General features: G+C 39.4%; 1 protein-coding gene across 1 annotated transcript in view; it reads right to left on the reverse strand.

The window, feature by feature from the left end:
* LOC115432580 (neurobeachin-like) overlaps positions 1-14,002 on the reverse strand; it is a 55,639-nt gene extending 41,637 nt beyond the window's left edge. Inside the window, exon 1 of the mRNA XM_030153491.1 lies at positions 13,391-14,002. Within this exon, the coding sequence (XP_030009351.1) occupies positions 13,391-13,696 (306 nt within the window). The 5' untranslated portion in view covers positions 13,697-14,002. The remainder of the gene's footprint in view (positions 1-13,390) is intronic.
* Between the last annotated feature and the right edge of the window lie 9,912 nt (positions 14,003-23,914).

Below are 23,914 nucleotides of genomic sequence, written 5' to 3' on the forward strand. Positions count from 1 at the left end.
GGATCACACAGTGCAATTGTGTAATTTAAAAAATATATATACCGGTGTTTTCAAAACTTTTCTACACAGTTAGCATTCATTTTAAATGGCCCAGTTACTAGTGTCATTACAGTATTTTACAGAGCATTACACATAGGCGCTGCTCTAACCCATGGGTTTGTAGTATTAATATTGCTAACACAGGTTGTGAAACTTTAGCGTCTGGCACTAATATGCTTGTTTTTAGTGCACATTGTAACTTGCAGAATTTGTGTAACATGTTGTTTTGCTGAAGAGGAAGAAATAATCACAAAGAATTACCATAAGTCCCTGAGCTGTGGGTCTGGCATTTGAACTCTGACGTGTAATGAGTCTGAGTTACACAGATATTCTACAGCTATCAATGTAAAATATTTCATTCATTAGAAAAGTCTAATGGACCCCCACAGTCCCATATACTTAATGTAAACACTAAAGCTGTATGTTCAGGAAAATGTGGACTCCTGTTTACTTAATCTTGGTATTGTCAATAGTGTGTTGACTTTCTAGTCAGATGACAACAACAACAACAACAAAAAAAACATCACATATTGACTAACCCTAACCCTAAGCCTCCAGTCACAGTTTTGTTGTAACTCACCATCATTTTGTAAGAGGGAAGAAATTGATCATCATATGGACTTTTTGGGCAGATCCCCTAGCAATAAATGAAACCTAAAACAGGGTCAGCAGTGTTGTGATGTGATTGGGTCTTAGCATCCCTGTCATGTGACCTTTTTTGGAAGAAAACTAGACATCAGCCTTCAGTACCAGCTGATGATTCAACAAGGATACCAAATTACAAGAGTTAGTTCTAGCAAAATTCTGCTTGTTATTATGATATTATTACTACATCCAATTACTCAAGGATTTTGTGACAATTCCCAGGTCCTGTTGTGTTTACAGCCTGTCTGGTCATGCAATACACAACATTGTTTTAAAATGCAAATGCATTAGTGTGAATATGGCTTCTGTTGAGGCGTTTCTGCGCTCCGAGCCTGTCGCTACGTCAGCATTACTTCAGACTCGTCCTGCTTGGTGGACAGTGAAGATGTAGCGTTTGAAGATTGTGCTGTTTGAAGTACAGCACACAAATCAGTAACAGTGTGGTGGCTGTCAGAGTCTAGTCCTTTGGAAGTTAAAAAAAAACCTGTAAATGGGATCAGATGAAGTTTGCATTTTGGTGATAAATTTTGACCAATACTAAACTTTTATAAAAACTATATTTTTCACAAGAGCTCCTTCTTTTTTATACTAGGAAGTTTGCCTTATTTGCATGCCTGTAGGGGATCCAATACATTAATACTTTATCACAGCTTTCATTACGATGGAATAATTTACCAACAGTACCATCTTCCTGGAGGATATTTTCATGGATACTAATGGATAACTAATGGCTACGAGTAAGATAAGAAAAACTTTATAACTTAGCTGCTACTAAATATTCTATACAGAACTTGAACTTAAAAAAATTACTGAGTTAAGTTTCCAGTGCTTTACATCTACAACAGCAATCTATTATTCATATGACATTTGAGATGAGTAACTGAAATGGAAATTATCATATGCTGATTTCACAACTTATTGATTCTAAAATGCTTAATTTTAATAAGCTAAATGAGCTAGTCATGTACATACATTTAGATGGCCTAATGCAGACCGATCTACCAATCCAATTACATTAAATACAATGACATTTCCAAGTAACACTCAACAGTAACAGTCATTTTATAAATTAACCCAAATATAAGAGCAGGACATCATCCGAATTCTTCCTTGAAAAGAAAATCAGGTCTCCAGATAGAGATGTCAAATGTCAAATCCGCTCGCAAAAATCTATTTCCTATCAAAAGGTCATATCAACACAAAATCCATTCTCAAATATCACAGCGCAAAGCCAGCGTGCACTCAAAGCTGGAACAGCTCACCCTCGCTTACTTGGAAGGGCAAAACACTTGGAAAAGAAAATAAACAGTGGATTTCAAAAGGGTCGCAACATGAAGATTACAGAAAAAACAACTCCCGCACTGCACAATCTAAAATAATATATAAGGTTGAGAGATAGCTTGAGTCATGGGGAAGTAAGGTGAGGAAGTCACAACTCAGAAATAAAGATAGACAGTTCATAAATGATAAAACATTATATCTGTTCAGGAGTGGGAAAGAATAATCCCTCTACACCTATAGTATTTCAAGGAGGGAACACATCCATGACTAAAGGAACGTCCCATGATGTTCATGTATAATAATGTGACTGCGTATACATACATTAGCTTAATTATACGACAGTGCCTCTCTGCATTGGCAAACCATGTTCTGCGCTAATGGTTTTCCTGGAACCAGAGGCTCAATGCAACAAGGGCAGAACGAGGGTCAAAGAAGGGAGGGAGCAGTGTGATGGAGCAGGTGGGTGGGGGAGGTTAAAAGCAGGGTCGTACAATGAGTCACGACTCACTCCCCTGTTTTGGCTGTAAAACCCCTTCCTCCACCTGCACTGAGCAGAATCAGCATTTCTGTGTCTCTTCAGAGGAGGGGCGAGGGAAACCCTGACAAGGTTCACTAACTTTGGTAGGGACGGGTCAAAGCAATTTAATGTTCAATTATTCATTCTGTGTTGCTGTTCACACCGCCTATATGTTCTGTCAATTACAACCAGCAACGGGCAACATATGGAAAATAGTCAGAGTATTGTCATGTTTTGTGTGGCATCTAATGACTACATTAAATACAGAGCACAAATTGTCTCTTTTTTCATGAGATTTACTATGAATCTTTCTTCTAAGGCTTTCATTCTGTCACAGACAACCATTTTATTTACAGCATAAATGCTACTTGCTAGAATAGCGAGCGAGTTTCAATACAGCCATGATTGTTTTTATTATCAACCCGGAGTATAGAAAAGTAAGAATGGAGAAATATGTTTTTAAAAAATCTTGAAATATAATTTTTTTTGGAGAAGTGGAAAAGTTGCGGCATCAACACAAGGTGAAAAAGTGGAAAGGAAACAGATTGAGTGAATAACTGTGTGTATGCATGTGTGAACCAATAAAGAGACAGTAACATTCACTAAATTAATACAAGAAACAATCAACAAAATGTTAAAATTAGAAAACACAGTGATATCTTTGGTTGTAGAACAAAATGATACAGTGATCAACATGACAGGTATATTTATGTTTGCCAAAACTTCTACCTGGAAGCTTTCTTTCTTTGGCATCCTGAGTTGGCCTGTTTTCCCAGGTCACCGCCCGCTCCACATTCTCCTCCTCCCACCTCTGGCCTGGATTATTTCTATTCACATAAATACCACTTTTGTAATAGCACCATCAATAGCTTAGCCTCAGTGTTTACAAGTACAATGGCACCAATAAACAGAGTGGGCTGATTATGTTTAAAGCTGCGTATGACTTCCATCACCAATTTTTCATCAAATCTGTAACACCTGTATCATGAATGAAGTATCATGAATCCGTAAGTCTTTCTGTGATTATGCACCTGAACCTCTTCCTTCATGGTGCACAATTTCGACGTGTACTCCACTATAAACAAACCATTTGTTTACAAACAGAGCCAGTAGGTCACTCGGACATTTCCGGAAATTTGTCACGACGTGCATTATGGGAAGCGGACCTCCATGCAGCCGCAGTAACAGCAGCGACAAACCTGTCAACTGAACAAAAGCAGGTGCGTGGAACTCCACTTCCTACAAAGCATGTCGCGACAAATTTCCGAAATTACCCGAGTGACCTACCAGCTCTGTTTGTAAGCACATACAGTGTCTATGGTGGAGTACACTTTGAAATTGTTCACCGTGAGGGAAGAGATTCAGGTGAGTAATCACAGAAAGACTTACGGATTTGTGATACTTGGGCTATGACTGGGGTTTTACAGATTTGATGAAAAATTGGTGATGAAAGTCATACTCAGCTTTAATATCAATATGGAATCTACATTTACCCACAGATGTTAACCTCACACAGTCTGCGTACCTGCTTACCCATGTTTATTTGTTAAATGTCAATGTCTGGTTTGTAATAAATTAATAAGAATGCTCAAATTATAACAGGCTGCTGCTCCTATCAGTTATCAGCTCCTAAATTGACAGTTACTGTATGAAATGCTACATGTAACTGGCAAACCTTTTAATCAAGATAATTAAGAACCAACAGTAGTGGATGGAAATACCCATAAGTTTGCAATTTCTTTCACTGATATCCTGGAAATTCTGTCAGAATTTGGGATACATTTGAATGAAAACACAGGAAGTGATTTTTTTTAGAGACTTTCATCACAATTGCTGCTCAGTTAATCCACTGTTTGGCATGTTTTGTTGATGCTCTGGAGTCATGGCTGAAATCGAATTTGTGCTTCACAACAGAAAAGACCACAGATCTCAAATAATGAGTTCCAAAATGATCAGAGAGAAGGATTTTGAGACGACTGAATGCACAATATTTCAACATTTACTTGTCATTTTTACCCACTTCAGAGAAATGAATTATTACCAATAGCTAGGCTAATTTCTAGATAAACCTAGTGTTGTGGTGAATATTTAAAGGATAAAATTACAAATGCATGCTTGGTAACTTCATCTATACCCTAATAAAACTGTTTAAAACTATTTGATTGTTGTTTTTTTAATACCTAGTATATTTTTCCATTTGTTTTCCAAGTATAACACTAAAATTAGAGCTCTGAAGTGAATGTTTTCATTGACTGCTTCCATCTCACAGTGCAATGACACAGACCACCTTGAAAAGGAAAAAAAACCCAGCAGATATGTCTCCTCTGTTATATGACGCAATTAAATATTTTATTAGTCTCTTCATCTTATCGCTAACGTTCTGCATGCTGTCATTGTTTTCACTGTACTATATTCGGAGCTTGTCTCAGTCAGTGTTCTTACATAATGATAAAGGTGTGAACCAGTTTGTTTTTGCTGCCTCTGGTAAGAAAATAACGTATATGCCAATCAGCATTTAGCTACCGGATACAACAAATATACAGTGTATGCTTTCTAACAACAACATAAAAAGAAGAATCATCAAAGTTAAAATGTGTTCATTTCGTTATTCGACAGTGCCTTTGTACAGCGTCCTATTTCAAGTCTCAGCACTCCGTAGCAGATTAGAATTCTGTTATTTCCCTTGTTGACATGGACCAGAGCACACAGACCTGGCTTTATTGTGTGTGCTAAGACCAACGCTGTAGAAAAGCAAGCCAGGCAGCATCACCTCTAAAGAAAAGAGACACAATAACACAGCATATTGTGGCTGTCTCATCTCTGTAAGTAGTCTTTTGGAGTGTGCAAAATATCCAAGGCCTTTCTCATATCAACTGCGAAGTCATAGACCAAAAATCCTCGTCTGAAAGCTTAAAAATCCTTGTTTAACCCTCCTCTTCATCTACAGCACTCCATCATTACTGAAATGGATTTATTAGATGAAATCCTTTAGGGATCACAGCTCTCTTCTGCATTCACTAGTTCAGTCTTTGGATTTTTTTTTTTTTTTTGAAAGAACATGCAGTGCTGATACATTGTTCAGTCAAAGTGGGATGGGAGGAGGACGAATTCAAGCAGAAACGGTTTTTTGTTAGTGGATATCTGCCAACCAGTTTAATGTGGTGTTTAATAAGTGGTTAGATCAACCGACGCTGTTGCTCTCACTGCAGGGGACGTATGATCACAACAGTTAGATGCTACAGGGTGAAGCTACAAATAAAATTAGGAGTACTGAAGCTACACACACAAACATGCGCTACAAAGTTTGCTATAATCAACCTTCAGCCACTGCAGTATGCAGCATGATGAATAGCTACACAGTTAGCTATACTTCACAGTAAAGCAGATGTGTGTATGTGTGTGTGAGAGAGGAGCCAAGGGAGAGGCGAAGTAGGCCAGCATGAATATAAAATCACCCCTGCCAGGCAATGATGTGGGCTACAAGAAGGAAGGGAGCACTGTGTGTATTTTTGCGTGTATACATGTGCGTGTATGTCGCCAAAGAGAATGTGCAGATGAAGGTGTAGGAGACTAAAGCAAGGGGTTGTGGGAACACTCATTTATCAGCTCTCTGGGTTGTTGGGGGCACACACATACATACATATACACACACGCGCGCGCGCGCACACACACACACACACACACCACTGCACAAATACCAGGTGATTCAAACAAAGCAGCTTGTTAAAATGTGAAGATTAGTGAATGGTAGGGGTGCCAGACTCAAACGCACGCACAAAGATGGAAAAACAAATATTTCTGCAATGTTTTTGATCCAGATATGCCATATAAGGATTCCATAGAAAGGACGCCCGCAAACCCCCCTCTGCAATCACACACATGCAGACACACACAGATGTCGCGCATGTTGTAGGAAGGAAAAAAAAAAAATACAAAAGAGGCAGACACAATAGCTTGAACCAGACAATAGTATGAGGGGAAGACAACAGGAATAATTAAAACGCAAGCTTTTTGGAGCCTTTATACGAGTATTCATGTAGAAATTAATCAATCATTAGCATTAGGTGGGGTTAGCAATAAGAAAATGAATCAATCACCATTTGAACTATTTCTGCTTTTAGTTGTTTATTCAGTATAAAATAACAACGCAGTAAGCACTTCACAAAATGAACCGAGACACTGTCCTAAAGTATCCTGCAGACAGGGTGTGAATGTTTGGCTATGAGTGAATCACAACTCAGTAGTTGGCATTCAGCACATGCTTTGAGTTTGTAAACCATGTTTAATTCATAATATTCCCACTCTGCAGATCAATGCAACTTATATGAAATCAATACATGCATACTGATGCACCTTAGCAAAAAGTGGATTTTTACATTGTTATTACACCATTCTGCAAGATCCAAATGTGACCAAATTACCTGATATTACTGTACATACAATGTGACTGCAGATACTTTACTGTAGTTGACAGACAATACTCTGCAGACTCTCAAATGTGGCACAGCTGGGTGGAATAGGAGGGGAGGAGTGGAGAAACAGAACAAGCATGGCAGACAACTCCATTACCTTCTCACAATAGGGATCATCCACATTCATCCTCCAACTGCTTCACCCAACCAGGGAGTCAGGGAGTGAGGGATGAGATTACACTGAAGGGTTAGGGAGATGGATGTGCTCACAGGAGATAAAGCATGGAGAAATGAGGAGAGAGTGACAGGGAGGTAACAAAAGGTGTCATTAAGTGAGGATTGGCCATGTTTTTTCTCCGTTTGCCCCATTCCCAGGCGGTGGGTAGCTTCACCTAAAAATCTGGCACAGCTTATCCCCTGAAAAATCCTTGCATCCGGAAATAGCGGCTAACGAAGGATGAGGAGGAATTTACAGAAGTGGAGCAGAATTGAGGCGCTCTAAGACAGAAAGGTGAGCGGTTTGGCATCTGCGCTTAACACCATATAGACTTACAGGCATACAAGTCAGAAAGCTAAGAGTTCAACACAAAGTGGGTCATAATTTAAGTCAGAATGACTGAGAGGAATTCTACTGAAACCAGGAAGAGTGAGCCTCACACATGCTCTGAAGCGGATTATTCTGGAGAAACCTGCTACTAAGAGAATTTAAGAGCAACTGGGTTGACATTTAGATTTGTAATTGGTTATTTTTCCTTTCCAAGACACTTCTCATGCTGTAAAAACGTTTCTAGACTTTCTCCACTACCATTCAATGCATGGCAGCTGCAAACCTAGCTTTCAATGGGGAAGGTTGCTCGTGCTAACAAACCAGTAGGAGCTGATGCCACTGTGTGACAAGTGACTGATGAAGACAAATGGCCAATTAAAACTCAAATGTCAAGCTCTATCTAACAGTCTGCGTGCTTTATATGAAAAGTGGGCAAACTCTCTTGTGTACCTGGGTCTGGAGACTTCAGTCATGTCACCAGGAAGCACAGGAAAGAAAGGGGAGTGTGGTGATACCCACAGCCTGATGAGGCTCCGCAGGGGGCCCGGAACTCATCAGACCCCAACTGAACGCCATACAGCCAGACCTATGCAACACTCCAGAAGAAAAGAGTGGATGAAGGACAATCACATACTTTTCAATTTTCCCTTTGAACCCCTCTGGATCCTTGTCATCATCTATTTCCCTTTAGTTTCCCATTGGTCTCACTGCCTGTCTCACCCATCACTCCCTTGCTCCTCACAAAGACAGGCCTGCTTTTCCACATCATCTTCCTGTGTCTCACGCTGGCTCAGGCTGAGGTCAGGACAACCCAGCTGTGTGATAGATAGCAAAGTCATTCATGACCTTGCAGTGGAAGCCACACCCTCTGTCCTCCACCTCTCATAGAGCAGCGCATGTGCATGTGTGTTGAAGCTGTTAGCGGTGTGTTACCCTGTGTACAAACACTTGGAATTTGGGTTCGTCGGGTCAGCACCAGCCCTGTGGTCATTAGTAAACACTGCTCTCTGGCTGTAGCCCCCAGGCACAAACTGACTAAGCTTCTCTGCAGCATTACAGCAGCTAATCTTTCCCAAAAATAACCCCCAACATCATCTCGCAGAGGCCTGGAAAACACACTGCGCATCCTCTTTCTAAAACATTTTTGTCGTGAAATTGCAAGGTTTCTCCAAATAAGTAGGACAGCATATACCAGCAGTTCGGCTCGATGAAAACTAATTAAAACTTCAGTTAAATATCACTGATACTTCCATTTTTTTTTACTGCTGTAATGATAAAACGATCAAGCCAAAATTAATTAGCAGTCCATTTTTTTTCCAAGAGGAAATGCCCAATTTTTCATTCAAACTACTGGATAATTTGCAACTTGCTTTTCTATGAATCTCTCATTTAAATGTAAATGATATCTTTGGGTTTCTGGACATATGGCCTAATAAAACAAGCAATTTGATGAACATCATTGTGAAACAGTAATGAGCATTTCCATTTTTTATGATAATAATCAGTATACTAAAGGAGAATTTATTTTGCCAGATGTACTAACAAAGAAATATTAAGATTCACTTGAGGCCCTATGTCTTTTAATATTATAATTTGGTTATTTTATGTTTTGTTTTCTGCTTGTCAAATCTTTAAGGTGTTGCCATATTGACAAAAATGTACGCACTTAGGATACTTTCAGTCTAGACTATGTTTTCCATGATATGGTTCAAAAAGTAATATTAGTGGTTTTCTGCCAATACACAAGCGGATAAAGGTGAAGACTTGGAGTAGAATAAAAATGCAAAATCATTAAAAACAAACATGAAAAGTCAGACTCATAACAGATATCCAGAGTGAAATACATCCTCACTATGAAATGAATCCATGAAAAAAGGGTCTAATTTAAAAACCAGAGAAGAGCCATGTAGAGAGTTTATGCACATCATCATAACAGTTACAACAGGCATTATACTAATGTTAATAATCACAAATAAATGACTTTCAAGGATGCAAACTGCACTGTAACTAAATAATGTAAAGTCTAATAGAAAGTGAGACATTACAGAGTAAGCATCAGAGGAAAATATAGAGAATAATAAAATAATACAGAGAAAATATTTAGTGCATTTATATATTAGTCCATCAAACATACTGTACACATAATATGATATTTATTAGACTGCTTGATTCTGTTAGGTTTGTTGTGGCTCTGCTAGCACATGATGACACACTGTTATTCCTCCGCATGGTCATGCAAGTAGATTACAGTGCTGCAGGGAGATAGTTAGCCATCACTCAGAGTCTAGAGCCAGAGTAAACTTAACAACAAACAAACAAAAAAAAACTTTAAATTAAACTGAATTTTAAACTGGTGAGTCAAACCACCCTAGGGCTAAATAAAATGTCACAACTTCCATGATGAAACTGGATGACCTATTCCTTTAGAAATCTGTAAGGTATTAATCAGCTTCCCAATGTCGGCGCACTCCAGAAAGAGGGTCAAGCCGTGCTCAACATATGACAAACCACAAAAACACTTTTTTTCTAAATCTGTTCAGCCCTTTTTCTGCCCCCTCTGCTTAATCTTTTTTTTTTCTTTTTTTTTTTTATTATTTGTGCAATTGCTTTTTGAATCCTTCAGAAAATATGATTAGGTTACTGTAGTGTGCTTACTGTGTACTGTATCTGTAGATGTCAATAAATGAACATCTGAGTCTCTGAATGCACTGGTGTGTTTCACTCTGCTGTAACCTTTGACTTTGGTAATTGTGGAGTGTGTTGACAGGAACAATGAGACGTTTGCTAACAGAGGCTCAGTGGGACCACTAAAGGGGGTTCAGGTATGGATTTAAACTGCCAAAAGATACTGCATCAGACCACAAGGGAAAGAGGAGGAAGAAAGAAGAAAGAGTCAAGAAAAAGAGGCGCGGAGACCAACAGTGAGCCGGAGAGCGTCACCAATCTTTTTCCATCCCAGACAAACACGCTTTTGATCCCAAAAAAAGCATTACGACTAGATAGAGCTGTCTATAAATAAGTACAGATGGAGCTGTACTTAGGCAGAGGGTCTGACAGCCCTGCCTGCAGACACATTTACAATATAATTCTCAATTCTTCAAACAGAGAAGACAAAGTAACACAGAAACACATGGATAGGTCGATAATCAAGAAAATAGTAAGGTTATGGTGCCTGTCCCTCATGTGCTGCTCAATGTGACCCAACACCAAGGCTGATCTGTATCCTTGTGGTGGAACGATTTTCAAACATGTTTGTTATTTTCTTTCATTTTTCACAAATCTGTAGAACAAATGAACCTTGTTACTGAGCAACCTGCCTCTATTAATGTGAGCCTTTTTATACCTGTCACACAAACATTAACAAAGAATAAGAGATGAAGAAAGTGCATGAGCAATGGAGAGTCCTGTGGCAGAAGTCCGGAAGTAGAAAGCAACACCAGGTGGTCGAGCGTCTGGAGGCAGGCAGTCAAAGAGCAGTGTTGCCTTGACAACTGTGATGCCTTGTTGATGATCATAGCCGAGCACCTCATTGCCAGCAACACACTCACACACTGTACATTGCCTGTGTATGGGAGCATTTTGTATACTCTATTTGTTCAGTTGCATTCAAAAACATCTTATTGTTATTACATTATATGCCTGATCCCCTCAGCTACACGAGCAGCAGCACAGCTAAACTGATTCTGCTCTATTGTTTGCCACTGTATCGGTATCAGTGCAGCCAAACATCTCAGTCCAAGTTGATTTTTATTGTCTTCTCTCTGCTTTTTTCCCCTTTATGTTACTGGAGACTCCACAGTTTATCACTAGCCAAAGGGCCAGTGCTGTGCTGTATAGAACAGGGAGCATATCTGATCCAGCAGACAAGCCATCTGTTCCCTCAAGCCGCAGTGGGATCTGATCAATACAGTCAGGGTGGACAGAATGTGGCTGCTGTGGTCTCCCACATTGACTGGAATAATGGATCAGCTTTTGGGTCACAGTGGACTCATTGTACCAACAGGCTGACCACTGAGGTTTCCTGCCTCTACACCTCTTTGTTTCAACTCTTTTAATTAAGGAGCTGGGCAACAGAATTCCCTAACAGGCTTAGCTATTGGCAGTCTCGCAACCAGAACTGATTGTTCAATTCAGGATTTAGCAAGTAAGGCTTTGTATGGCTAACACATACTGCTTTAATTTGTCAGGGTGTCAGGCTCTTAATGCAACATTCACAAATCAAAGTGCAGGCCTAAAAGCAGGTATTTATGTAAAGTAGAGGGAATTTTCAATTGAATGCTCTGGTGAGCTTTCAGCTGATCTGATGTGGACCAATCTAGAATCATTCCCTCTTCCGCTGCATCAGCTGGTGATTTCTGAGCACATAGCCACTGCAGCATCTTACCACCTCATCCTCCTCCTCCTCCACTCTCTCTCTTCTCCTCCCCCACCCACCCTCAACCCCCTCTCCGCCTCCTCCTCTCCACCTGCTTTTAAATGCATGGCGCTGCCCAGCCAGGGCAGCCTATGCAGGCAGCATTAGTCCTCTCAGCCTTTCCACAGTGAAAAGGGGAAACCGTGGAACAGGATGGATGGTTATCAGCCTGTGCTGCCAGGGGGGTGCAAAAGAATGAGAACTACCTGGGTCTGCCCACTCTGTTCTCCCAAGCAGCACTAATAATCGATTGAGAGATGAGAGTCAACCTGAAATCCTGACGGCTCACAAGTCTGACTGAGAGGAAAATGGTTTAGCCCAGCTGTAGACTGTCCTGCTCTGAGCATCCAGTGAGTAAATAGGCCACGGGCTACATGAAACCCTGCAACCTCAGGAGAGAAACTATCCCAAATCAGGTTAGAAATGATGCATAGATAAGGCTACCACTTCCATAAAAGAAAATTAGTAATGATCAGAGTCTCTCTTCTATTGGCAGATATGTAATGTCATGCAGTAGACGCCATTGCCTGATGCATGGAGGATGGTAACCAGCCTGCCAGCATCCAACACACACGTCCTATATTCCTATAGCCTATCCTCCTAACGCATTAGCCTTCCAGACCCACGTCTGCTGTACATTTTGCTCATCTGTTTCGTAACAGGAAACACCAGTCATGTCAAAACCCCAGCTGGATTAAATCCTCTGATGTGTTAGTGTAGGCTAGGCCCAGCATCGCAACCTCCGATGGACTAAATATGGGAGGGGGTAGCTCTGTATGTGTGATCCACTATTGTAATTATCGGTCTTTGGACACAGCTACGTAAAGCACAATCCATTTGTCAGCTACCTATACATCAGTCCTTTGCGCACAGGATGCAGGGCCCGGGCTTCAACAATAGGCCTGCAGAATTTTAAGCCATTCTCACACATATGTCGATGGATAGCATAATGCTAGTCGGCCTTTGTCCGTGTTGGATTAAATTTGTTTGAATGGACAACAGACCGGAATGTATGATTTCGCTCCTGAGCAAAGCGAATCGATTCCGTTTAGGACTCAGTGTTGTGCGCAACATTGCATTCGCCGTTTCCTCCAAGCAGCCAATTGCATTAAATCAGGATACATATTGGGGTCAAGAGAATAGCCTGCATACACCATATCTTCCACACTTTGGCTGAAAATGTATTCTCCTTGTTGGACCGCAAACGGGTCATTTAGTCAACAATGGTCTTGATTAGACTACCCTGCATGCCTCGGTGGGGTCACATGCTCCATTCAGCTTCTCAAGGCTTAACAATAATACAGTTTTATTTATCCTACACTGCACAGGCGCATGTATGCTCCTTTTTCTGTGCAATAAGAAAAAAAAAGCCCACATCCATCCTCCGAACAAACAAATGACATCATCCTCTGAAAGCCACACAACCAGGGGAATGAAGCATCGTAAATAAAACATAGCGGGTTAGGGCGCAGTGATTCTCCTGTTTTCTATGGCTGCCTTCCACTGCTGCTCTAACACTAGTTGTTTCCACTCACCAGGTTCAACACTGTCTCCACGATGTCCCGGTTGCTAACCTCCCCGACCTGGATTAGGCCCACTAGCACGGCGAATTTCATCTGGATATTCCTGATCGGGACGGCGGGGTTAATCACCCCGGCCGGGAGGACCATAGAGCCGGCTGCAGACACCATCCTTTCCCCGGTGGCGCCGGAGCCAGCGCCCGCGGCGGCTGGTTGCGGCTGCTGCGCGGAGGAGCCCGGCGGAGGATGGGAGTCTCGGTCTGTGTCCGTGAGCGAAGAAGCAGAACCCGGTGGTGCTGAAACCGGCTTCTCGCTCGACATTTCCCCTTGGAAACAGGGAGGAGAGGAGCGGTCGCCGCTGTCTCTCACACCTGCTCTACAAGCTCGAGCGTCTGCGGCTGCACTAAACACATCCACTGCGCACAAAACAACAGCACAAGAGCGACGGTTGAATAAAGTTCGGAATTCGCCCTATCCTCCTGAAAATGTGTAGGGATTCATAGGTCTGGGAAAAAAGGATGGAGGTTTGACAGAACGGTAGCCTACGCTTCTCTCTCTCTGTGTCTCTCCCTCTCCCTCTCTCTCTCTTATTGGCAGGTTGCAGTCAGTGCGGTCGTCGAGGAGAGAACGCCATGTTGACGCCCCCTGTCTGCGGTAGCGCGCTCTAGCCACGCATGCGTACATGTGGACTTTCTAGTAGGGTGCTGGAGCAGAATAACATGGAGCCATCCATGCATGGGTTCATACAGAGCCCAGCATCAGCACCTAAACTACCGGCTGCCCTTCATTTTTTTTTTATTCTTTTGTTTTAATTTTGTGTTGTTGTTTTTTTAAATAATTAATAAGCGCATAAGGAATATTGACAAGGAGCTGAAAGTAGCAGGAGAAACTAGAGTGCATATTTGGGTGCAGCATGGGGGTAATTCAGAGTTCATGCAGTTTGGGGAGTCTGCCTTTCAGACATGTGCTGTTTATATATTCATCAGCCATCCCTCTGCCCCACTTATCCTGTCCCAAGTAGAACTCTGCTAGCTGTGTTGTCATTAAGCAGGACAGGATTGCTCTCTTGACACTCCTCTCTTTTTGACCATTTTTCTCACATCTCCCTCTTTTCCTACAATTTCATCATCTTGCTTCTCCTGTTATTGCTTTCACTTTTTGCCCACACCTTTCCACTTCTTATCACCTTCTCCTTTTTATATCCTCCTTATGTCATTTGCTTAAGGAAGCTTCATTCCTATTTTAATACAGACTACAGTGTATAAATAACCCCAAATAAAAATGTTATCATGGTGGAGGTGAATTTTCTGAATTGGATATTTCCAAATGTTCAGGTCATGTACTTATTTGAGTCTCATTAAATGGAAAGTCACAGGTCCATGAGGTTTCTCTTACAGTAAACACACACTCACACACCTATTCTCTGGTGGCTGCACCGGCTGTCGCTACTGGTGTCAGCCGTGTAGGGTTCAATACCTGCATGTGTACACACTGTAAGCCTGTTTCACACTCTGTGTGTTCATCCAATAGTGCACATCTGCTGGGTAGGATTTCCATTAGCAGGGGGACTATAGCAGCTGATTCGTCACTGTCTGTTTGCGTGTGCGTGTCTGTCTGAGTGAATTTTCATATAAGCACTGATTGCTGTCTCTTTCATGTCTCGCTCTTCATTTTTGCCCCCGTTGCTGACTGTTGTCAGGGGTGATAAGGTGGTGATGAGAAAGGCGGGACATTTCGCGCTGGAGTGTCCAAATGCATTTGTGCGTATGTGTTTCATGTTGTGTTTTGTGTGTGTGTGTGTGTGTGTGTGTGTGTGTGTGTGTGTGTGTGTGTGTGTGTGTGTAGGTGTGTGTGTGTGTAGGTGTGTGTGTGTGTGTGTGTGTGTGTGTGTGTGTCCTGTGCGCACGTGAGATCATTAGAGGATTTCACAGATGAGCAGGGGCCATGTGATATTCAACCCAATCTTCAACACAAGGAAATGAAGGACACAATCACACACATACTGTCAAATGCACACTTACATACTGCTGTTGCATTTGTTGCACACTTCCTTTACACTCCACTCACAGAAGCAATTTTTCAAACTAACACATGCTATCTTGCTCTCAGAGGTAAACACACTTGGGATTGCACACACACACACACACACACACACACACACACACACACACACACACAGCTACAATGGTGGACTCAAACACTCCTCTTTGTTTTCAGACAAAGGCTTGCTTCTGCAGCTTTGTCATGATTCCACAAAAGACTTCTTTAGCAGACAGAAAGGTCTTAACCGGGATCTGGCTGGTGATTGGGTAAAACCACTTACATTGTTCTCCTCTTTCCTTCCTACACTCTTTTTCTCTCCTCTCACTCTTTCCCCCTCCTTCACATCCAGTGGAGGTGCAGTACTCTCGGGCAGACAGTCGTTTTCCTCTGTTCTAGTGTACCTTTGTAGATATGTGTGAAGGTAGTGCCAGTGTCTTGTGTGGGCTGATGATCAGAGTGCTGGAGCTTCGGAGGGGGCTGGGATTTAGAAAAAAATCAAGAAGACAAGGAGCAGCAGAGGTGACGTCTGTCAGAGGGGGTTTGATCAGTCCATACTGGAGAAAATGCAGTTTGTTTCCTTGCTGATTTTCCCTGTCTAGTATTCGTGGTTAAATGTGATCAGTGTGACTACAATCAGTGACCATGATTTAAATGATTCAGGTTGGATTTCATGCATAAAGACCCAAACATCCAAAATTATCTACTGATATAAAATGTTTAATAACTGTTGATCCATTAATCCTATCACTACATGTAAATAACTGGTGTAAAATGCAGTTTGTCTTTTCGTAGTCATCAGATATGACCCATTTGGACGTTCAGAGGCTCTGTACTGAACGTGGAAACACCGTCATCTTCTACAACATTGATTCACCATGGAGTTTGGCTTAATAACAGTGGATGGAGACACTGTTTTATGTTCAGTTGATGATATATTTGTCGAGAAAATCATCTTTTCTTCATTTTTTTTCTGCTTCTGATATAATAAGCCTTAACTTTAATGAGAGCTTTAATGAACATCTACATTGTCAGTAATGGAAATATAGGAAAATATGGGATTTTCACTGAAAATAATGCAAAATACAGAGGATAATACTACAATAAATCATGGTAAATCACTTAAAAAAGATGAAATCTAGAGAGAAAACTACAAAAGCAGCTCTGGGTCTTTATGGGTTAAAGCAGTAGGAGAACAGGAGATAAATGTGAAAGTTTCAATTTAAGACTATTCTTATAATTCTGTATCCAAGCATTTGTTTCTGCTGAGAAGGATAACTGAGAGACAGACTCAGTGATGTACTTTGGCCTGACCTCAGACTGTGTGGTAGCAGCCCGTGTACTAACATCCTGTTTTCACCGACTGATGTGAGTCACCACTAAAATGATTGTGTGTGAATGTCTGTCCATGTCCTTTTAGGTGTGTTTGTCCAGGTCCATGTTTATGTGAGTGTGAATGAGAGGGAGCAACAGAGAACAATAATACATGTTTTTTTTTTCTGTTATGAAACTAGTACAATGCAACAAAACAACAGATTAATGTTCTATCAAATGATGAACAAAGAACATATAGAACATTTTTCCTCCTTTATAACATTTCATTTCACTCAACTGAAACTCCTTTCTGCTGCAAATTTTGCCAGTTTGTAATTTTTACAAGAAATATAAATGATACTCCAGCAGCACAAGCTTGTTTTTCTGATTTGAACAAAATGATTGGACTGTATTCTAGAAAATCATATTTCTGGTAATCGTTTTTAAATTAGTTTATTTCTATATTGCTTTGCATACATGGCAATGTAAAACACTATTGTATTTTAGCATCTTGTTGTATGTTTTCCTTATTTAAAAATAACTGCAACCTGTTCAATGCATTTTGTTCAGATGAGGAACTTTATCATTAAACCTCAAAGACCTAAAGAGGTAATGGTGATTTTGTTTTGTTTTGTTTTGTTTTGTTTTGTTTTGTTTTGTTTTGTTTTGTTTTAATCAAAAGCATCTACAAATCTAAAATGTTTGATAACTGTATAACCACTAATCCTATCAATACATTAACCCATAAAGACCCAGTACTACTCCTGTGGCAGTTCCAAACTATTTTTTTTCCTCTATATTAAGCTTTTCTTCAGTGGTTTATTGCCATTTTTTATGACATTATCCTCTGTATTTTCCATTTTTTCAGTGAACATCAGGTATTTTCCTATATCTAATTCGCTGATCATGTAGATGTTCATAAAACCCCAGATTACAGTTGAGTGTTATTTGATCAAAAACAGAGAAAACTGAAGAAAAAGTGATTTTTTCAGCAAAATAGATCCTTAATTAAACATAAAACAAGTGTCTCCATCCACTGTCATTGATCCAAATCCATGGGTTTACTGGTGAATCAATGTTGTAGAACAGTGGTTCTCAACCTTTTTTCAGTGATGTACCCCCTGTGAAATATTTTTTCAGCCAAGTACCCCCTAACCAGTGCAAAGCATTTTTGGTTGAAAAAAAAAATGACTTAAAACAGAGTTCTGTGCCATCAGTGTCTGATTTATTAAACTTTGGAACTCCATTTGTAGTGGTCTCTCTTGAACTACTTGGAAATAAAAAGATATAACTAAAAAAAAAAAAGAAAGAAAGAATTAACTTAATTATAAATAAAGAATTGTGCACATAAAAATAATTATCAACATAAAGTGTCCTAATTTGGGATCATAGTAAAGATCTGTTCTCAAAAACATAACATAACATAATAATCTTCAAGATACAGCTGGAATTTTGCCGGCTCTGGTTTGGCCTTCTTTGCCATTTGTCCCTCCGTGTTTTCAAAAGAATTATGCTTCAACCACGACTCCATTGTTTGAGTTTTCAAGTGATTGACAGGTGATGCTAGGTGGCATGTGACAGGTTGGGTCGAACCATTCTGGTATGGGGGAGGCTCTGGGTCTTTAGGATGATGAAATTGAATAGCCTACTGAATATAAAATTCCTTTTATGAACTTATATATTTTCCTGAAATATTTAATTCATTTAATAATTATTTTTAAAGGATTTTTGCATGGATGCTACTTTTTAAATATATTTTAAAATCTCACGTACCCCCTGGAGTGCCTTCACGTACCCCCAGGGGTACGTGTACCCCCATTTGAGAACCGCTGTTGTAGAAGATGACAGTGTTTCCACGGTAACTACAGAGTCTCTGAAGGTCCAAATGGGTCATATCTGATGACCATGAAAAGATGACAAACTGTATTTTAAACCAATTATTTATATGTATTGATAGGATTAGTGGATGAACAGGTATTAAACATTTTAGATCAGTAGATGGTTTTGGTCATAGGTGGCTGTGTGGGTCTTTATGGGTTAAAATAATTCAGGTAAAATGCAGTTTCTCAGCTTTTCATGGTCATCACATTTGACTCCTTTGAATGTTCAGATGCTCTGTATTGAATGTGGAAACACCATCATTTCTTTGCAACATTGATTCACCAATAAAAGCCATACAGTTTGACAAATGCCAGCACTTGTTTTCATGTTCAGTTAATATATTTTTGTCAAGAAAGTCACTATTCCCTTGTTTTCTCTGTTTTGATATAACCTTTGACTGTGCTCTGAGCTTTTAAGTACATTTAAATGATCAGTATACGAAATATAGGAAAACACAGACTTTTCACTGAAAACTGCAGAATGCCGAGTATAGTATCATATATAATGGTGATAAATCTGTTAGGCAAATTTAAACATAGAGAATAAATAATTTGGAAGTCACTACAGAAATAGCTCTAAGCTGTTGAGGGTTTAACCACTGTGCTAGTAATGACAAAAGTGTAGTGAACACAAGTAGAATTTTAGTAACTGTTTTATCAAATAGTAAAAGATACACTGTTCCAGAGTTTTGGAGCTCCAACAGTAAATGCTACACCTAAAAAAAAATGATGTCAAGCTGTAGGAGAACAGTTATTGACATTTGAATGAAGGAGCATTGAAGGAAGTGGATTTTATCTGTAACATATGCCATCAATTTGACAGAAGAGACGTCTGAATTTGAACACAGACTTCGACTCAAGGTACAGATACACCAACAGTCTTGTTAGCTATTGCATTTAAGCTGGTTACAAACCTTTATATGCAGGTTTTCACTTGTCAGTGGAAGATGACATTTAGTAGCACCCACTCTAAAGCCATTAGACAAGGTTTTCACATCATCTCTTTTCTTAGATTCTCTGCAATGCCAGTGTAGTTTCAACAAACGAGTCATTTTTCCTGTTTTTTCTCTGTGTCTCTAACGGTGGCAGTTGCAGACAATCCTCAAAGGACTTCATGCAATCGCTTATAAAGTTTAACAGATTAAAAAAGCTCCCATTTATCAGTTTGAAGGCAAAAGCACATGTGGAAAAATGGAAATCTCATCCTGCAAAAAATCTTATAACCTCAATTATGGTCAATGTCACATTTAAGCTTCAGTGTAAAGATTATAAACTGGGTTAAGAAGATAAATCCATATTTGCTTTCATGAATTCCTCTCAAAGCTCCTCTGGATGTATTCAGGTTATGGTTTAACAAATCTGTTTGTCTCAGTTAAGGGAAATTTGACATGTTAGAGATGGAGGGTGTTTAATGGACAGTAACGTTAAATTTAACCCCTGTGAAGTTTCTTATTTTTATCATCCAAAGCGTCAAGTTGCAGTAGTGAGTCGTAACATTACCTTTGGTGTGGGGAGCTTTCACCAGGGATGGAGACACCAACACTTTGACAGGGGTTACAGCCTGGGATCAAGGACGGTGCTCTTTGACGGGGCTGGAACACCAAGCTCTTGAACTACGGTCATGAATAACCCAGCTAAGATGAAACAGGCAGTCCACTTTGACGGAAAAGCTTAAGAACAGGGTGGCCCTGACGGCTTTTGACTCTGCGAGGTCAGCACTGGAAAGTGAGTGTAACCACATTTATATGTTAGTAGTGTTCACAGTTCTGTTGTCAGGGCTCATGACACTGATCCAGTATAACTCAATCTGTTCACACATCCTCAGCCCCCGATGAAACAATTACTATGCAGCCAAGTGATGTTCAGGCCTTCAAAACTACATTAAAATTCCAGTCAGCTTCTCAAAATTGCCAAAGTTTTCAAACATGCCGCGATGAATTACAGGGGAATGTGCATAACAAGACGTTTAACACAACCTAAATTTCTATGTGAGGGTCCAGACTTAACCCTTTATATGGCACTCATAGAAATACTCTGAAATTCAAAATTTCAGCCTTAGTGTGTTTTTGGAGGACATAACAAGACTTTATTAATTCCATGAAAATTAGCAAAAATTTTTATTGTTAAATAGAAAATCGAGGTTAATAAAGTTACCATATTTGGTTCCTTACCTATAAGTGGCAAAAAAAAAAAACTAGAAAAGTACTCAGAGAGCACAGACCTCCACCAAGGCAGATCAGTACCCCCCCCGATCACCACCAAAATTTAATCATTTGTTCCTTGCGCCAGAATCAACATTTCCTGAAATTTTCATCCAAATCCGGCCTTAACTTTTTGAGTTATCTTGCACACAGACAGACAGACAGACAGACAAACCAACGTCGGCAAAAACAGAACCTCCTTGGCAGAGGTAACAAGAACAACACATGTAAGATGAAAGGAACATATATTTTAGAACATTAGAACATTGCTTTTAGAGCCTTGCAACAACATAAGTGCTGATCCAGACCCCTGTCCACATCCACATTCTCCCTTTGAACATCATTCCTTACGACAGCCAATGAGAGCGCAGCGTCACAGAATGTCAATGAATGAGAGAGCAGCGTCACAGAATGTCAGCCAATTAGAGCGCAGCGTCGCAGAATGTCAGCCAATTAGAGTGCAGCGTCACAGAACGTCAGCCAATTAGAGTGCTGCATCACAGAACATGTAATAAATAACTAATACATATAAATGCATTGTAGACCATAACTTCCATCCAAATATATGCAGTACTTTATTCATAAACAGTTTAGTAAGATTTCTTGCTTTTACATCACACCTTGTGAAAAAAAACACAACAGGTTATAAGTTATAAGTATACTTGTAAAAAATAAATAAATAAATAAAAATTAACTGATTACATAATTGGAGTTAACACTCATGTTTTGACTTCTGACCTGACCTGTTGTCTGCAGTGTGTGAATGTGTACATGTATGCAGTAAAAGGTCACATCAGCTACGCTCACACTGTGGGCACAACAGAAGTCCCTATAAGCTGATGTTTTTACTCACATGTCTGTCAGATCTGCTTGTTCTTGACAGTGTGATCTTAACCCTTTCATGCATGAATTATGAGAACCTTCGTCAAGATTTTTTTTCCTGAGTGTTTTTATTCCTCTCTAGGCATGAAAAAAATAATGCGAATGAAATGTTTTTAATAAACCTTTTTTTTTTGTTTTGTTTTGTTTTACCTTTATTGAAGCAGCACCAAGTGACAAAGAGATTTATGTACAGTATTATACAATATTTACATTTACATTAAATCATCACAATGTGGGGGAAAGGGGGGCGGGGGGGGGGGGGGGGGGGGGGGTTAAGATATATGGCGTGTAATATACAAAAGAAACAAAATGTCAGTCAGTAATAAGAATCAATGTCCTGTCTTGGTTGTGTAAATGTTCTGTGTGTGGTGGAGTGTGTAAGATGTGTATGTGGTGTGACTGTTGTGATGTGGGCTTCTCAAAAAAAATAAATAAATAATAATAATAATAATAAATGAAAATGTTTAATTTTTGAGGCAAAGAAACATGCATTTAAAACGCAATATCAGAAAGTGATATACTGTATGAAAACTATGAAATAAAATGTTTTTCTTGCAGCTAATCTGATGTTTTCTCTCATTTTAACATACTCTAATACTAGTTATTAATCACTTCATGGAGATAATATGAAAACAAAAAAAAATACTCAAACATGTTAGTGCAGATCAGGGTTACCAAGAACAACAAGTTACAGTAATGGTATGAATGACAGTGTATGGGATGATGCATGTGTCCACTGTGTTCGCTGATATGGAACTAAAACAACAAAACCAATGAATATACAAGAGAACAGTTTTCAGTGAAAATCAAGTATTTTCCTATATTGAATTTACTGATTACGTAGATGTTTGTAAAAGCTCTGTTTAAGGTTGAGGGATATTATATCAAAAACAGAGAAAATATATAATATAATATAATATAATATACAAATGTATCAACAACTGAACATAAAACCAAGTGTGTCCATCCACTGTCATTTATCAAACTCAGTGGGTTTTACTGGTGAATCAATGTAGAAGATGTCGGTGTTTCCAGTTCACTACAGAGCCTCTGAACGTCCAAATGGGTCATATCTGATGACATTGAAAAGATGAAAAACTGCATTTTACACCAATTATTTCAACATATTAATAGGTTTATTGGTTCAGAAGTTATTAAACATTTTAGATCAAAAGATGATTTTAGTAGTCATTGGCTGTTTGGGTCTTCATGGGTTCAGTAAAATCATCTGTGTCAGTATTTTATTATTACATGAAGTCTGTATTTATTTTACTGTTGCATTCATTTGTATGTTACATTTCACCACAAGCAGAAATGATCTAACTCTGGTCTTTTCAGTCATGTGACTCACATCTGTTTTTTTTTATGACAGTGTGAACGGCACAAATCAGATGGAATCTGATCTTTTCACTTCTAATCTGGTCTACTTCTATATGTGATATGTAATCTTTTGACTTCGGTCTGAACAATCGGATGGGAATTCATACAACTTTTATGTTACTTTAAATGTAGAATTGTTGCAACTCTGCAGTGGAGGAAGTCACTCATATGATATAAAGTAGCTCAAATGCACATACATAAATGAATCAGTAAAGGGAATCTGTTATGAGAGGGAATGATCTCATAGCTTATAACTCCACTGGTTTTATGGATGTGACCTAGTTCAACACTAGAACCTGATATTAACCATATTGTTTAAAATAAATAAATAAATAAATAAATAAATAAACAAACAACAACAACAATAATAATAATAATAATAATAATAATAATGTGATCAGATCTGGGCACTGAATCATAATTTAGCTCCAAGACCAGCATTGTGAAGTAGGGACAGTAAAGAGATGACAGATGGGAGAAAACTGGAGAATTGAGAGATTAAAAAGAATGTGCAGCAAATGTTCTGTGTCAAGGATGAACTTCAGCTTTGACCAGACCAACACCAGAGGTCAGGGTCAAAAATAATGGCATCTTCCTATCCAGGAACACAGATTTAGTTTAGCAAAGCTGAAGGACTTGTACACTGAGGTTATTCATCTGCAGCATCTGATCCATCATTAATAGAATGATGAACAGACGCCCACTGACTGACCAGCTCCACAGCCACCACAAGAATCCTGAAATCTGTATGAATAAACTATATCCTGAATTTTGATAGGAGACACTTGAAGGACAGCATTAAGATATACCAAAACTTCTTCCAACAACATATTCACTGTTGA

This window comes from Sphaeramia orbicularis, chromosome 14 (genome assembly GCF_902148855.1).
Source record: "Sphaeramia orbicularis chromosome 14, fSphaOr1.1, whole genome shotgun sequence".
NCBI lineage: Eukaryota > Metazoa > Chordata > Actinopteri > Kurtiformes > Apogonidae > Sphaeramia > Sphaeramia orbicularis.